We start from the raw sequence: 16,335 nt of genomic DNA on the forward strand, positions 1-16,335 counted from the left end.
CTCTCCTCTAACGTTCGTCTTTATCTCACTTTCCATCTTTCCTGTCTTTTCCTTGCTTCACCTTACTTCAATTTTTTCCAATGAGCACCGGTTAATCTTGTATCCAACCTTCGTTATAACAGCATCGGCTATAGCGTTTGTATACAGCTTGTGTTGGCAGGCCTTGTTTAGGCAAAAACCATCACGTTGCTTGCCGTGCACCATCATGGGCGGACCACTGCCGAAAGCTCCATATCACTAATTGCAGGCTTACCCCCCTCTCACTGATCGCCCTGACAAGCGAGGGTGCACCGAAGATGTCTTTCAATTTTTTGCAACAGAATAATGAACTTCACCTGAATCTAAGTCATTCATTTTGACAAACCTAGCAAGACCACGAGAATGACTTAATCTTTCCTCGTGTCGAAAGGTCGCACCGAAGCTCTTGGCGCAGGTTACAAAGCCTCGAAGATGGCTAGGAGAGACCTCCTTTTTCAACTCTGCGATGCAAAACAACACGAAAAGCTTGCTAACCTAGTGTCATTCTGGGAAATCCGAGTGTCAATGTCCCTGCACCGAAATATGAACACCAGCCGTAGAGCCGTCTCAGATGATGACCTAATGATGTTGACAGAATCTGAACTGTTGGGAGGCTGGAGCGAGCAAAATGGGTTAAGTGTTGAGCGAATTATGCTAAGGTGCGACGGTAAGGAGATCAAAACTAAGCGTCTAATACCCTTGGTTCAAGCGTACTGCAGGATACAATCCAGGCAGGCTGTCTAAAGCTACGTGTCAGACCATGCGTAAAAACCCTCCTCGATGCTTGAAATGCTAGCGTTTCAGCCACAGTTCCCGGAACTACCGAGGTCGATAGACATGTGCTAAATATAGCGCCAGTGACCATGCCTCTGAAACTTGGTAAATCGCTCCACACTGCGTGAACTGTGATGCAAAGCACGCCGTATACTCGCGGTCGTGCACGTCATGGATAAAGGAAAAAAAAGAAATTGTCACTATCGAAGTAAAAGAGATGTCTCATTCAAGAAGGCATGACTGTCCCGCCCACACGGAGTGAGCCGCTAGCGACGCCATACACCCCATTGGCGGCCGCAGCTAGCGCTGCTCCACCACGCCAGCAGAAGGGGCGATCGACCTCCTAGATGGTGGCCTCAAAGGTCGCGTCTCCCTAGATGAGGGCTTCACGTCAAACACAGCGCTTAAAAAAGCGCGTGTTCAGCGCCTCCGAATCGCTCCAAAGAAGACAAATTTCGCGTCACGGCGCCTCAAAAGGTCCGTGAGAGACAGTTCGTCTCTTAACCATACAGCACAAACATTTTCGTTGTTATGTAGACAAAAATACTACAAAGAAATGTTGGAAGACTCATCAATAACCTCGACATTATTAGATAACCCCCTACACAAACATAACATAACGTTCCTGTGTATTGAAGAGACACATCTAAAACGTACGAATAATAATTTTCTTCGACATTACACCATCTTTCGAAAAGACCATGACTAGGCGAATGTCTCCGGTGGTTTAGCAACAGTAGACGACAAATCGGTAGCTTCCCGACACGTCGCCCTTCGGACGGTCCTTGAGGCAGTGTCAGTTCGGGCCATTCTTGTACAGCGAAGCTGGATGCAACCAGCCAATTGGTCCGTCCACCCGTCCATGCGTCCGCCCGTCCATCCATCTACCCCATAATTTTGCGCAACAAAAAAACAATGTGGTGCGTGATTAGCCAACACCATCTAGATAGCACAAAGCTCACTTCGATCGAAGACGTCACGCTACTTGGTACAAAATTTCCATTCACGAGCCTAGCGTAATGAAAGCGGTGATGTCACAATCACTGTCGACTACTCGGTAGCAACTCTTTAGATTCTATGGCAGTTGGTGCAGGTAACATGACGTCATAGATTGGAGTGCAAAGGCATTCTGCTCAATGAGGTGTTCGATTAGCTGCACCAGTAGTGACGCCGTTGCCCTCCGCCGCAGTCGAGAGAGAGCACAGAAGTTTGTCTACGGCTCTGAAATGGGATTGGTTTTAAAGCATGTAACATCGCATTCTGCGAGCGACACATTCAGTTCGGGCTGAACAAACTCTCTACCTCGGCAAATCAGAGCGGCTTTAAGAGAAATACCCAAAACAACTCCTGCATCGTCCTTACGAAGAAGACGAACCTCGTCCAAGAGCCCAATCTCCGGCTACATGATGAACGCTTGTCCAAGAACACATAGTACAAACTTCTTGGTGCTATACTTGACATTAAACTTACATTCATTCCACATATACAGCATGTGAAAGCCAAATGTTTAAAGCAATGAACATTCCTGAAATTCTTGCACACACTACATGGGGTCGTGGCAGGGGCTGCCTAATGAGGCTGAACATGAGCTTCATACGGTAACGTCTGGACTATGGTTCCCCGGTGTACCAAACTGCCGGGCGAATTGCAATGAACACATTGGATCCCGCTCACTATTAACGTATTCGCTTGGACACAGGCGCCTTTAGAACAAGTCCTATACAGAGTTTATATGGAGAATCCAATGAGTGGTCACTCCACCTGCAAAGTACATATATAAGCATCACAAATTTTATCAATGTTCAATCTAATCCAGAAATCCCTTCTTGTAAAACCGTTAATGATTTCGCATGTGCCACAGTATTTGAAAACCGACTTTTAATAAAAAAACTTTTCTCACTACACGTGAGGAAGCTGAGCGAGGAAATGAGCGTCCCACTACATGTGCATGCACTGACGGCTCCGACAAGGTTGTTGCCAGCGTGGTAGTTGCAACTGATAAAATGCAACACGTCCTTTGTCGAAGTTTCGAAGCATGCTCCAGAGATGCACATCCAAATGCACCTTCTGGAACTGCAGTCAAAGTATTCATGTCCAAGAGTTATACCGACGCACCAAAGTCACCTAATGGCGTAACGTGAGCGGCTGTTGGGGCATCTTTCTCGCAATGAAATATTATGCACGCAGAAAGGAACATCTTTACGGGAGAGGCTTATGCGTTACTCTCGGCTGTAAAACACATAAATGCATTAAAACTACAATGACCTGCCATATATGCACACTCTCTAAGCGTTGTAAAAGCTTTAGTGCCTTTACGGAAACATAAAGACCCAGTATTCAATCTCCTCTGCTCATGTTTGTGCAATATGCAATATGTATACATCTAACCAACATGTCGTAGTATGTTCAGTGCCAGGCCACAGAGGAATTTTGGGCAATGTACCTGCAGACGAGCAAGCTACATTCATAACACCTAGAGCCTGTAACACTGCCATAGCTATCCCTTCTAAAGACTTGAAGCCTTTTTGCGCAGAACACTGACAAACTTTCGGCAGCCCATCTGGGACCACGTAACCTCTAATTAAGTTCAATTAATTAAGCCAAACATACAAAATTGGCCTTCGCTGACAAAAGCGCCACATACGGAGCTCATGTTCTGTCGACTGAGACTAGGACACGCATACGGTACTCATTCTTCCTTGTTGACTGGTAGTGAACCTACCTTTGGTTGTAGCTGTGGTGACAGGCTGACCGTTCTCCATGCCTTGTTAGGGTGTCGACAAGCAGAAGCCAAACGAAAAAAAAAACTTTCCTGTAGCATACCGATGCCACGTTCCCCTTTATCCGGTAATGTTTCTTGGACAAAAACCAATGTTTGATCAGAAATCAGTATCAAAGTTCCTAACAAGATGTCGAAAGTATTACGCGTTATAACCCGACAATATTCTTACCACATGCTTTCACAAAAGACTAATGCTGTGATAGTAGCGACCTGTGTGGCACATGCCTTTGGACCCTTATGCTTAAGGGTCTTGGTGAGGCAGTAGCGCTACTTTCAGCGACATATTTTAGAACATCACCGCTTCATAGTACACCGTTTCTCCGTAGCTTATCTCATATGTGCCATTCTCTCGTTTTATGAATTTATTTACGTGCTGTATTACGAATATTTTAAGCCTTTATACATCCGTGTTTCCACCACGTCCAGCTATTCGTTATTCATTTACCAATGGCCATCTATTATTTTAGCTTTGGCGCTCTTTGGCTACTTCTCGCCCTTGCGCCAATAAACTCCAGTCATCATCAAAGGGCAAAGACGAGCTTACATTAAGCAAGTGATGTCAAGAATATATTATGATCGTATGATTTTCCCCAAAATATTTAAGCATAGAGCCCCGATAAAAGTTGTGAAATGCTTTATGTTATTTTGATTTCCCAATACAGTGTACCGGCCTGATTTCTTTGTCGTAACAATAAAACGAGCTGAAACGGGTGAAGAACATACCGATGTGTCGAGGGGTGAGAAATGTCTGTTTAGAAATTACATGCTAGCTTTTTACAAGTTTAGACAATGATGACTGAAAAGCGGTCACCACAATTTCTTATGACCAAATCTAGAAATGATTGAGCATGTGTTTTTTTGAGCTCTGTTTGGAGTGTGCTTTTTGCACGTCCTGAAGAGGACATTAAAGAAATATTTTCTTTTCAACAGACAGGGAATTTTATATGGCATTATTATGTTAATGGCTCTACATAGTAAATAGACCTCATGCAGTGCAATTCGCCATGCACAAGTCTGTACATTGATTTTGTTTTATTTTGTTCCTGGAAATGAGAAAATTCTTCAAAAATATATAGCCTCATTTGTTCTCCGAATCTACTCTACTACAGTTTAAAGAATTGAATAAATATGTGCATTCCATTAGGTAACTCGTAAGTGCAGCATTGCAATCAAGAAACGTAAAGTGTGGCGTATTTGCTGAAGCCATGACCTGCTGCGCATGAAGCCGTAAATTTGAAAACGCGAAAAATTATTTGCCTAATCTCAGGCATGTTACAGTAGGCAGCTTTATGCGTCGCTTCGTTTTCAGCCTTTTCGTTAGAGAGAAACTCAAGTATTCAATAGAAGCATTGGTCCTCTGACTCTCAGGGCAGTGGCATGGATAGTTATTGTTAAGCCGCCACTGTGTTTGTCTTTACTGATATGCCAAGATCGTTCCTGCGTTTCTATGGAGTGCGTAAACACGAGGGACTCATGGACGTGATTGTAGCGCCACAGCCCAGGCATGTTCCTCTCAGGCTTTTTTTTTTCTAGACTACTGGCGTGTGTCACATCATGAAGCACAGTTGAAATGACTTACGCAAACGATAGTTTCCGTTTTGCCAGTGGCTTCCTATTGTCATTTCCGTGTATCGCAAGGGGTAGCGTAATAATTTTCCATAGCTGAGGCATGCTGATTTTGTCGGCATTTCCTTGCAGCAGATATCCCTAAGAAACAGCTGTGCGACAGTGTACCACCAAGTAATTGAAAATGCAGCGCTTCTTTGCCAGAGTAACAACGAAACTGTCACGATGCCGTCACCGTCATACTATAGTGATGAAAGTCTTCGACCACTTGTATTCGTTGTCCACACCCATGCTGAGGTCACATAGGGAATTTTCACTTCGAGCAACACGCTTGTTTGTAACGCTTTCAAGAATCACAAGAACTGCTGGATAACCAGACTGCGAAATTCTTCGGAAAATATTTATTCTGATAATGCATGAGGTGAGAATATAATGCTTATTGAATACGTGAGAAAAGAAGCGAGACAGAAAGATACCGGCGTCTTTACTGATAAATTGCCTAAAATGAGGGCATGACTGCTTGGCATCTGTCTTGACACTCATGATATCTGATGGCTGTCTTGCCAAGCAGACTACACAGGTCACTGGTTATCTGCTCGAACCGACAACTTCGGCACTGCTCATGTTTTAGCAGGCGCCTACTCTTGACCAATTTTTCAGGATGGGCGGGCGAAGGCGATATTACTGGTATGTAAATTTAAGTACAATACATTACTAGCCCCCTATCCACAACAAAGAGCTCCGCGTCGACTGCTGCCGCTTGTAGGGGAGTTATTGCAACGAAGCTGCAGCCAGGGTGCCAGAGATACTACGGAGTTTCAGCGATTCTAGAATGATTACCACATTACCTTTGTAAATTCGTAGAGAGACAAGACATAACAAATCCCAGGAGAACACGTATTGGTGTAGATACGCTGTAGAGTGTGCAGATTCGTTTCTTTTGTGCCGTAGTATGATGGAGCATCACACTTTTCGGTAGTGTCGTTAGATGACATCTGACATAATGAACATTTTTTGATCACTATTTTTCACAGAATTGCTACGTTGCTAATGTATTGCAGATAATTCATCATGTCATAACTTTGGTTTTTGAGAAGTTTTTGAAGTAAATAACATACCTGAAACCTCTTATTTCCAGCTAAATCACCGACAAAATTCAAATGACATCTGTGGCGCATGTGTTAATTTTGGCTTTCATGATCTACGAAGCTTTTGCCGTGAATTGTAAGTCTGCTTTTCTTGTGCATATATCTTGGATTACTTGGTTGCCATTTGTGTGTTTTGGCTAGTAGGCTGGTACATCATTATTTTTTTGTAGAAGAAGACTTCTTGCGTTCACCAGACGACTGCTGCTGAGTGGCAAGAGCAGCGCATTGGCACATACCTAGGGTGTCACAACGTTCGCACAATTAGTAACGCCGAAATGGACGTCGACCCTCGATGGGGCACCCGATTCGCCCAACGCAAAAGCGTCTGCGTCTGTCTGCGCCAACTGAAATGATCTAAAGTTAGCTTTACGCTTAGCTCTCATTACCGCACAAATGGCGCTATGTAACGCGGTATGGTATATATAAACACATAGCTGGTCAAGAGCAATGCTAATGTGTGTGCGCACAGTGTTTACGTCATCATGGGAAGCCTAAACGTTTGACTGACAGAAGCCGAGCACGGTTGGGTGGATCGAAATGTTTCACCAACTTGGTTTCGCCGCTGTTGCTGCCAAACACCAAGCTAGGGTGAACAGGTCTTGTAATCCTCGCCTGCGTGTCACGCATACTCACCTGATAGGATGAGAGCGCGATGTCATTGACGACGGTAGTGTAAATGCTCTTTAAATGTCCATACCATTGCTGTTGCACTAAGGAAATCCTGCACGTTAAGCGTTCTTCTAGGATTAGGCAATGACGTGAAGTCATAGAGAGCCCAAACGCGACCGTTGCGGCATTCAATATTCACTATTTTGTGAGCAAGGTGTTCGTGTCCTACTACACAGCCCTCCCCCCCCCCCCCCCCCAGCGAACACATCGGGAGAGTTTAAGTGTCTTCCAAATTCCCCAGACGTCGTCCCAATTTAACACAAGAAGAAACAATGCGTGTAAGGTTGCAGGCGATGCATTGAAAGAGCCAGGCCATTTAGTTCAATTCGCTGCATGTTTGCGATTTTAATAAAAACCGGGAGGAACGTAACGTTATAATAATGAATTTAACTTTGGTAATTTTTCAGTTGCTTTAGTGAAGCAGTAAATCGTAATTGTAATGAATTACATTCTTGAAAGCCGTAATTCTAATTGTAACCAGTTATTTTGTTTCTAGCACCTACAGGTCTGCCAGCTATTGGGATACAGGCTGCATAAGGAGTTTTTCATGATGGTCCACATTAATAGCATTGTCAATTTTCCGCAGAAAATTTATTTGTGACGTTCTGTAAACGAAAAAAAAGCTTGTGCTTTAAGGCGAAGTAAAGAACTTGCTGAGCACGACGGCAAACAACGTTAGTGCAGTCCAGCTACAGGTCTTTTGCATAATGGGGAATATTGCCGCCATCTACATAAGGCGCATGCTATATTCACGACGCATCTAGATGAAGTAGTCTACTCCTTTAATTTAGAAATCTCTTATATGCATTTTGTGGCTGTACTAACTATAATTAAAAATCTTCAATTTTAATTGTAGTTAGCGCATGCTGCCACAGACATTCCCTAAACTGTATATTCTTTATTTGAGTTTTTAAAAGAATTCCGCTTGCTTTCTTTATTCCTTATTTCCCTATTGTCTATTTTCTTTCTATTTGTGCCCGTGTTTCAATGAACCTATAGGAATTCGTATTCAATATACCACAATAAATCTGCACTTCATACATAATCAACAAATCTGGATGAAGATGAGAGATTGCCGTAACCGGGCCCACTATTCATGGAATTTTTTAGATTGAATAGAAAATACAAAGCTGCCCGAGAATTTGCATGCAAAAACACAACTGCTGCAATGCTTTCTCAAAGGTACGCCACAGAATCTTCAAGGAGCGTTGTGGTGTCCTATATCACACTGACGCGCATTGTAAATGTCGCTATTGCACATCAAGAACGCACTAGTCTTCCTTTTTGATGATTATTTGTATGTAACAAGTACTGTTTGGCAAATATTCCTTAGACATTTCTTTTTAAACAAATCCCAATGAACAGCAAAACAGAAGCACGCAAAAGTTTCGTTAGCACAGCCAGTTCAAGGTGTACAGCAGCGTGTTGCATGATGCGGCTCCGGCAAGTAATGATCTTAGCCGCAGTGGCGTGTCTGCCCAACCAAGTGATGTCGAAGCGCTAGAGAGCAAAGTAGCTTTTCTAGCTCTAGGAAACAGCGCTTGTGCCTTCCTGCTGTGTGCTACAGCATAAAGAGTGAAACCGAGTTGGTTCTAGTATTGTTTCTCTGGGCGGGACGCGCCCAAATTAGTTAGAAGCTGTTTGGGAGAAGGAAAGGAACCACATTTGAAGCTTGAATTGTTATCAAAGGCCGCTAGCAAAGATAAATGCGGACGCGAATATATTTATATGAAAGGCAAATATGTACCGGAGAGGTCAAACGTAAATTCTGGTGTTATTCTTTTTCTTTCTTTCACAGTTTGCTCGCAACCACATGATAAACCCTACTTTTGCAAAGACAAGGGCGAGAAGCATGTGCGGCTTTGCCCTCAATTATCTAAGCATTGTGAACATAAAGGAGAGAAAACGTGCCTCTGTGAAGATGGGTACTTTCGTCGCCAATTTTGGTACGAGTGCGTTCAATGGAGGGAATGCGGTAAGTGCCTTTATAAGTACGGAAAAATCAAATTCACCGGAAATATATTTTGTACATTGGTACGCTCATGGCTGCATGCCTACGCATGCAGCCAGAACGTGCCACGATGTTAGGGCCATTCAGAATTGACACTGTGGTGGGCAACCCGCCGATGGCGGATAAATCAAGGGATCTCTTAGGCAAGTAAGACCCTCTAGGGTGGACTTCTCTGCGATAGCGTAGGCTCGCCGCCTACAGGAATATCTGACTTAGCATTGTCGGATGCTCGGTTGCCATAGTCGGAAGTTCGAATCACCGTATGAAAAAAGATCGCTTTTTTGAATCTGAGGATGGTGAGCTCGAATTTCTCTTCCTCCAGTGCACTATAACCCCAGGCTTGGACTGGCGACTTACACCAGCAAAAATTCTTAGAGCCATGGGGCTATACTAAGCCAGGTATAACCAAATTAGGAACACCAACTAAGCTTCAACAAAAGACTCGCTCAACAAAACAGGAATTCGCCTCACTCGTGCAGTATTTCGTTACTACCTCCTAAATGACTCATCCGATTAACCAATGGCCGTCATTCCCCAGCAGCTGCGCAGCAACTGACGAAGGCGGGAGTCAGAGCTGCAACTAAGCAAAGGGTGCTAAATACTGCTCGACGTGGAAAGCCTGATAATCGAAACTGACCCTGTCTACCTTTACCACCGGAACTTTGTCAAGTCAGGGAAGCCTTGCGCGACTCTTTGACGATCTATCAGATAGATATCAGTTTGGATATCATTGGCCTTAGTGATATTAGAAGAACTGGTGAAGCTTATACAGTGCTGACTAACGGCTATATCTTACGCAATTAAGGTCTCCAAGATAAGAAGCGATACGGGGTAGGATTCCTAATTCATAAGGACAGTGGGCTGCATTGACGAATTCTACAGCAATAATGCGAAGGTAGCAGTCGAAGTAATCACACTTAATAACGGGTATTGATTAAAGGTAATACCACCGTACGCTCTAACATCAAGGCTTGATGCTGATGAAGATCAGTTTTATCAAGATAACGAATTAGCGATGACAAAACTGCAAATTCCGTATATTGTAGTAATGGGCAACTTCAATGCAAAAGTTGGGGAAAAACCGGCTGATTAACAAGCAATTGGCAACAACGGCGTCAAATGTAAGCACTATAAAGGATATATGCAGGTAGAATGTGTAGAAAGGGATAAGCTTAGAATAATTCCCACCTTCTTTAGGATGCGTAGCAAGAGAAAGTGGACCTGAAAAAGCCCTAATTGTGAAACATGAAAGGAAACTGATTTCATAATTTCTGCCGATCCCCGCATAGTGCAGTATGTGGAACATTTAGGTGGCGTAAAGTGTAGGGATCATATGTTAGTGAGGGCTAGGATTCAGCTCAATTTGGAAAGAGAAAGAGCAAATTTGATCACGGAGAAACAGGCCAACCTAGATGCAGTAATGGTAAAAGCAGATAAATTCAGTCTCGTACTTGCAAACAAATATGCAACCAATATGTGTGCACTGAAACATAAGCAGGCCAATTTCATCAGCAATTTTGAAGGTATAGTAAAAGCAGCGAAAGAATTCAATACTGACCTGTACACTACCCAGAGGAGCCACGACAGCTCCATTCGAACGCTAACGAACAGGTTGAAGATACTCATTAAATAACTAGAGCCGAGGTTAGAAGGGCCTTGTCAGACATGAAAGGAGGAAAAGCGGCAGTAGAAGATGGAATAACAGTTGATTTAAACAAAGATGGAGCAGGCATGATGCTTGGAAAACTGGCGGCTCCCCAAGCGATGTGTCTGTCGGCTTCAAGGGTTCCAGAAAACTGGAAGAATGCAGACATCATACTAATCCACAAAAAAGGAGACGGTAAAGAATTGAAACATAATAGGCGGATTAGCTTGCTCCCAGTATTATATAAAATATTTACCATAACAATCTCCAATAGAATGAGGGCAACACTGGACTTTAGTCAATCGAGGGAACAGACTGGCTTCAGGAAGCGATACTCTGCAATAGATCACATCCATATCAATAACAATGTAATCGAGAAATCCGCAGAGTACAATCAGTCTCTCGATATGCCTTTCATAGATTACGAAAAGGCTTTTGATTAAGGAGATACCAGCAGTCACAGAGGCTTTACGTAATCAAGGAGTAAAGGTCGTTTACATAATTCACTTGCAAAATATCTGCAGAGATTCCACAGCTACCTTAATTCTACACAAGAAGGACGATACCTGTAGGGAAAGGGTCAGACAGGGAGGCAATCTTTTCAACGCTATTCACTGCGTGCTTGGAAAAAGTATTCACGCTATTAAATTGGGAAGGCCTAGGAGCAAGGGCCGACAGCGAATATCTCGGCAACCTTCGGTTTGCAGTTGACATTGTCCTATTCAGTAACACTGGATGGTTGAGGACCATAACAGAGCGAATGTAGGAGGGGGGTTGAAGATGAATATGCGGAAGAGAAAGATGATGGGAAGCCGGCAAAGGAACAAGAGTTCTGGATCACCAGTCAGCCTCTAGAGTCTACCTAGTTCAATTACTGGCAGGGAACTGATCATAAAAAGGAAATTCAAACAAGAATAAAGATTGGTTGGAGCGCATAAGGAAAACATTGTCAGCTGCTGAATTGAGGCTCACCATTATAATTAAAAGAAAGGTGCAGGATCAGTGCATTTTATTGGTGCTGACAAAAAGGGCACACACCTAGATACTGACAAAAAAGCTTGAAAATACGTTAACGACTGCGCAAGGAGGGATGGAATGAAGAATGCTAGGCATCACGTTAAGAGTCAAAATAAGAGTTTGGATCAGAGAGCAAACGGGTATAACCGATATTTTTATTGACATTAGGAGAAATAACGGAGCTTGGAAGGTCGTGAAATGTGCAGTTTAGGTAACCGGTCGATCATTAGGGTTCCAGAATGGGTGCCAAGAGAAGAGAAGCGCAGTCGTGGAAGGCAGAATACTGCGTGGGACGATGAAATTCGGAAATTCGCTGGCGCTAGTTGGAGTCGGTTGTCGCAGAACAGGGGTAATTAAAGATCGTGGGAGGTTGCCTTGGTCCTGCAGTGGACGTACAATAGGCTGATGATAGTAATGAAGAAATGCAAGATAGATATTGGAATCATTTGGTAAACATTGTTGATATAATATTTCTTTTCGTGATGAACCATTCTTTTTAGCCATTGATTCCGCAGATCTTTTCTGGTCACGTGATCCTCGCGCGAACAGGGAACACTATATTATTAAAGCTACACGGCACTAATCGTGCGGAAGGAGGTTTTCCTTTTATAACTGCAAAATGTTAATGCTGTAAGGACTGTCCTGTATTCGTGTTCCCCGCTCCATGGGAAACCACTTGGCTTTGCCTCCATGTGGGGCTCATTGCCCCCGGCTCACCCGATGCGTGCGCGACGACAGCGACTCGGCAAAATTGCTTTCATTTCTGAATAAACCCAGTCGAGTGTACGTTCTCAACGTGTCAAAACGCGTATTACTTGCCTCCGCTAGACCGCGCTCCAAACAAGTCGTGACCATTTATATTTACGTTTTCTTGCCGCAAAATAACGTTAGGCATTGGATTTCGGCGCTTGCACACATCGGTGTTTGTAATAGCCGACATCAGCTTTGACATTCAGGGAGCATGCTTCGTCGGATATTTCAAGCTTGATGTTAGTGTTCGCGATCGGCGCATGGTGGATAACGTCCCATCCCTCGATATGCTTGGCCTGCAGCCAACCTCACCTCATCTGACATTCGTACGTTTCGGCCAGCCTTAACATACCACAAAGTACTTCCTGTATACCCGCAACTCGCGAAGCCCCGTAACAATGCCCTGCCCATGCAATGCGAGGGGACACATCATATCATCCTCACCGCCTCACCTGTCACCGCGCGGCCACGGAAGCTCGCTGCATGGAGGTTGGATGCTTCCCGCTGTCAGTTCAAACACGTGCTCCAGCTCGGCATGGTTTGTCCTCTATCCAGCAATTGGTCTTCGCCTGTCCATCTGGTTCTAAAGCAGGATAGTGGTCACTGTCGGCCTTATGGTGATTAGCGAGCTTTGAAAACCATCTGTAATCCGCATCAATATTGCGTTCAATATTCGCATCAATATTCCAGTATTCCGCAGGCAGCATAATAGACATCAAAATCAATTTGATGAGCCTCTATCACGAAATTCTTGTCGAACCCAGCGACACTCCGAAGACCAGCAATCCCTACTACAGTTCTCCTATTTGAAGCAAGGTTTGGGTATGGGCTAGTTGGTATTCCATTGGATCAAACATCGCTTACAGCGCATACAAGGACAAGTGACCAAAAGAACAAAGAAGACAAGCGAAGGTCAGCGCGTGTCTTCGTCGTTATTTAGGTCCCGTGTCCTTGTATGCGTTGTAAGTGATGTTTGCTCCTATTTGAGTAGGTCCGCATGCCCTATGGTTCAAACAACGTGGCACAGACTTTCCAAAGGCTCATGAACGAGCTCAAGCGCGAACTCCCGTTCATTTTCGTCTACCCAGAAGACATTCTAGTTAAAAGTCGCATATACGAAGAGGGCAAAGAACACTTTGGCGTTGTATTTGAGCGAGAGGTTGAACATGGCGTGGTCCTAAAGCCCCAGAAATACATTTTCAAAAGAGAAGCCCTGCATATTTTCGACCATCGCATTTCACCCCAAAGCATCATGCATTGCAACCACAGGTGCAGGCAATCGACAAATTCTCCTCTCCAACCTCCTTTCTTAGACTGCTCGAGTTTTTGCGGCTCATAAATTTTCCCCGGACGCTTCGTACCCTTTTGTGCGCAAGTTCTAGAGTTGCTTAGCGACCTGCTGAACCGCGACTCCAAAAAAAGAAACGGTCTACCTTCCACTGGTCCTCGCAGCACAAACACTCCTTCCAGGAAGCAAAAACGCGGTTGGCTACTACAGTGTTGCTGATTCATGCATCGGCCGGCACTCCAACTCGATTTATGGTAGACGCATCAGCTAAAGCAGTAGGTGCATCATTGTAACAGCAAGATGGCACAGACTGGAGGCCTCTGGGCTTCTTCTCAAAGCGCCTGCAAACTACAGAAGCTCGCTACAACACCTCAGGGAGGGTGATGTTGGCCATACCTTGAGTCGTCAATCATTATAGTTTTTTTTCTTGAAGTCTGTAGCGTTTATATTGTGACCAACCACAAGCCCTTAACCTTCGTTTTTCAATAACAACAGTTGAGCTCAAAAGTTGAGCTTCAGCAGCTTTCTTTATCTTCGAGCTTTCCATGGACTTCCGCCATATATCTAAGAGAGAAAATAAGGCAGCTGACACATTGTTGCGGATTGCTGCTGTGCCAGCTGGCCCTGTGGATTTGTAAGCTGTAGCTTCCGCCAGCAAAACGACCTGGAGCTACGACAATTGCGGGAAAAAATGGCTGTGGCTTAGCTAAGGTTAAGCCCAGGATGCGAAGCATACTAGCCTTTATTTTAAGGCGACAGCGTTAAGGAGCTCGTGTCGCAGAAAAGCCGGTGTCGTCGACGTCGGCTCAGGCGTGCGGCGCTTGCTCAGGCGCACATTTCGTTGTCGCGCCGAACGCTGCGTTGCTCGACGCTCACCGCGTCCAATGCGGGGCGCGTATTCGCTGCGCCGTAGCAAAGCCACCTAGAAACAGTCTCCGTAGCACGCCGCAACCTTCGCTTCTCATTCCAACGAGCAGCTCTGCCTCCAGGAGGCATCTCACCTCGTGAGTGTCTAGCAGAGGCAAGCGCAGCTGCTTATATACCGCCGCGACGCCGCGAGCGACGGCGCGAGTTGGAGCCCCGTTTCTCCTCTGTCGTGACGTCACGGTGTCACGTGGTCAGCCTTGAAGGCGACGCCGCGAGCGACGGCGCGAGTTGGAGCCCCGTTGCTCCTCTGTCGTGACGTCACGGTGTCACGTGGTATTGAAGGCGACACCACCGCGCCTGAGGAGCTGGGTTGAGCTCTAGTAATATGCTTCGCATAAAACGCTCGTCGCTCCAACTTGCCTAGGTGGCCCCTCCCTACACAATAATATTTTTCACATGCGACACACGTGAAAAATTCCACATGTGTGTGACACACATGTGGCTAGGCATGCGACACATGCCTAGCCAGGTGGCGTGGAGTTTACTTACGTCTATAGTGGACAAAATAAAGTTGTTTCACTCACTCACTCACTCACTCACATGCGACACATGGCAGGCAGCTCCTCGCCTGTTCGTGCCGCGTCAGTTTCGGCGGTCTATATTCGATTCACTGCACGGTATAAGGTATCCCGGCATCAGAGCGACACAGACGCTTGTTACCGAATGCTTCGTTTGGCCAGAGATGAAAGAAGATTTTCGGAGCTGGACAAGAAGCTGCCAAGCCTGTCAAGCCGTGAAAGTGACCCTGCACTCCCGTTCAGCGGGGCAGCCGTTTCGACCACCAGAGAGGTGTTTTGATCACGTGCATTTAGACTTTGTGGTGCCTCTTGCGACCTGGCAAGGTTTTAGGCAACTCTTCAGGTCTGTCGAATGGCACTCAAAGTTGCCTGAGGCGACGTTTTTACAGGACATCAAGGCCAAAACAGAGGCGGAAGCATTTGTTTGCAACGTGGGTGTCGCGGCACAGTCGCTTTTTGCGAAGAACCACCGAGCCGATCCTTTGCGAACTAAGCCGACAATTCCAAAGCTCGCTTTTTCTAGGAGCTACAGCACATAGTTGGGCTAGCTGGTTGAAATTCATTCTGAAAATGCTTGCGCGGAGACACGAGGACAATGCCGAGAAAAGACAAGGAGGCGCGCTAACTCACAACTGACGCACCATTCGTGTGTGCGTTTGGAATAAACTTCATTTGTGAGTAAGCGATCGTCCCTGCCTTTTCTCGGCTTTGTCCTCGTACCTCCACGCAAACTTTTTCAGTACTCTTTTTCTACCCTGGCGAGACGGCTCGGCACGCACCTTCATAAGAGCACACCTTACCACTCACCGAGCAACGGCATGGTCGAGCGTCGTCACCAGCAACTGAAAGTGTCATTCACTGTTCGTAAAACATGCAAAATTTCTGCACTGATTTCTTACACCAAATTTGGCGCTGTACAACATATACAACATGCGGTGATAATTCGCTCACCTTAGCAAAATTGAAGCTGTTTTTCCGAACTCATTGCCCAAAGAAGACGGTGGTGCCAAATACGGAATATATTTTCCTGTGCCTATATTTTTCCTACAACTCGCAAAAATGTGAGATCTTTGATGGATTATTTTGTACTGGGGAGACTGGAGGTGAAATGACAAGCTAGCATTTTGTTACTGACATCTATTGCAGTTTTTACAATTGTAGTAAGCTGAGAAGCCTGTTAAGCAGTTGCCTAGTTTGTATTCAAGCTAGGAATAGTAGGAGA

The 16,335-nt window shown here is 45.1% G+C and overlaps 1 protein-coding gene across 2 annotated transcripts in view; it reads left to right on the plus strand.

Moving 5' to 3' along the window:
• LOC135899959 (uncharacterized) overlaps window positions 1-6,363 on the plus strand; it is a 147,241-nt gene extending 140,878 nt beyond the window's left edge. For both annotated transcript variants that reach the window (XM_070527302.1, XM_070527306.1), the window contains one exon: window positions 6,279-6,363. In XM_070527302.1, the coding sequence (XP_070383403.1) occupies window positions 6,279-6,304 (26 nt within the window). In that variant the 3' untranslated portion in view covers window positions 6,305-6,363. The remainder of the gene's footprint in view (window positions 1-6,278) is intronic.
• The last annotated feature ends 9,972 nt before the right edge of the window (window positions 6,364-16,335 follow it).

Source organism: Dermacentor albipictus, chromosome 10 (genome assembly GCF_038994185.2).
Source record: "Dermacentor albipictus isolate Rhodes 1998 colony chromosome 10, USDA_Dalb.pri_finalv2, whole genome shotgun sequence".
Lineage (NCBI taxonomy): Eukaryota > Metazoa > Arthropoda > Arachnida > Ixodida > Ixodidae > Dermacentor > Dermacentor albipictus.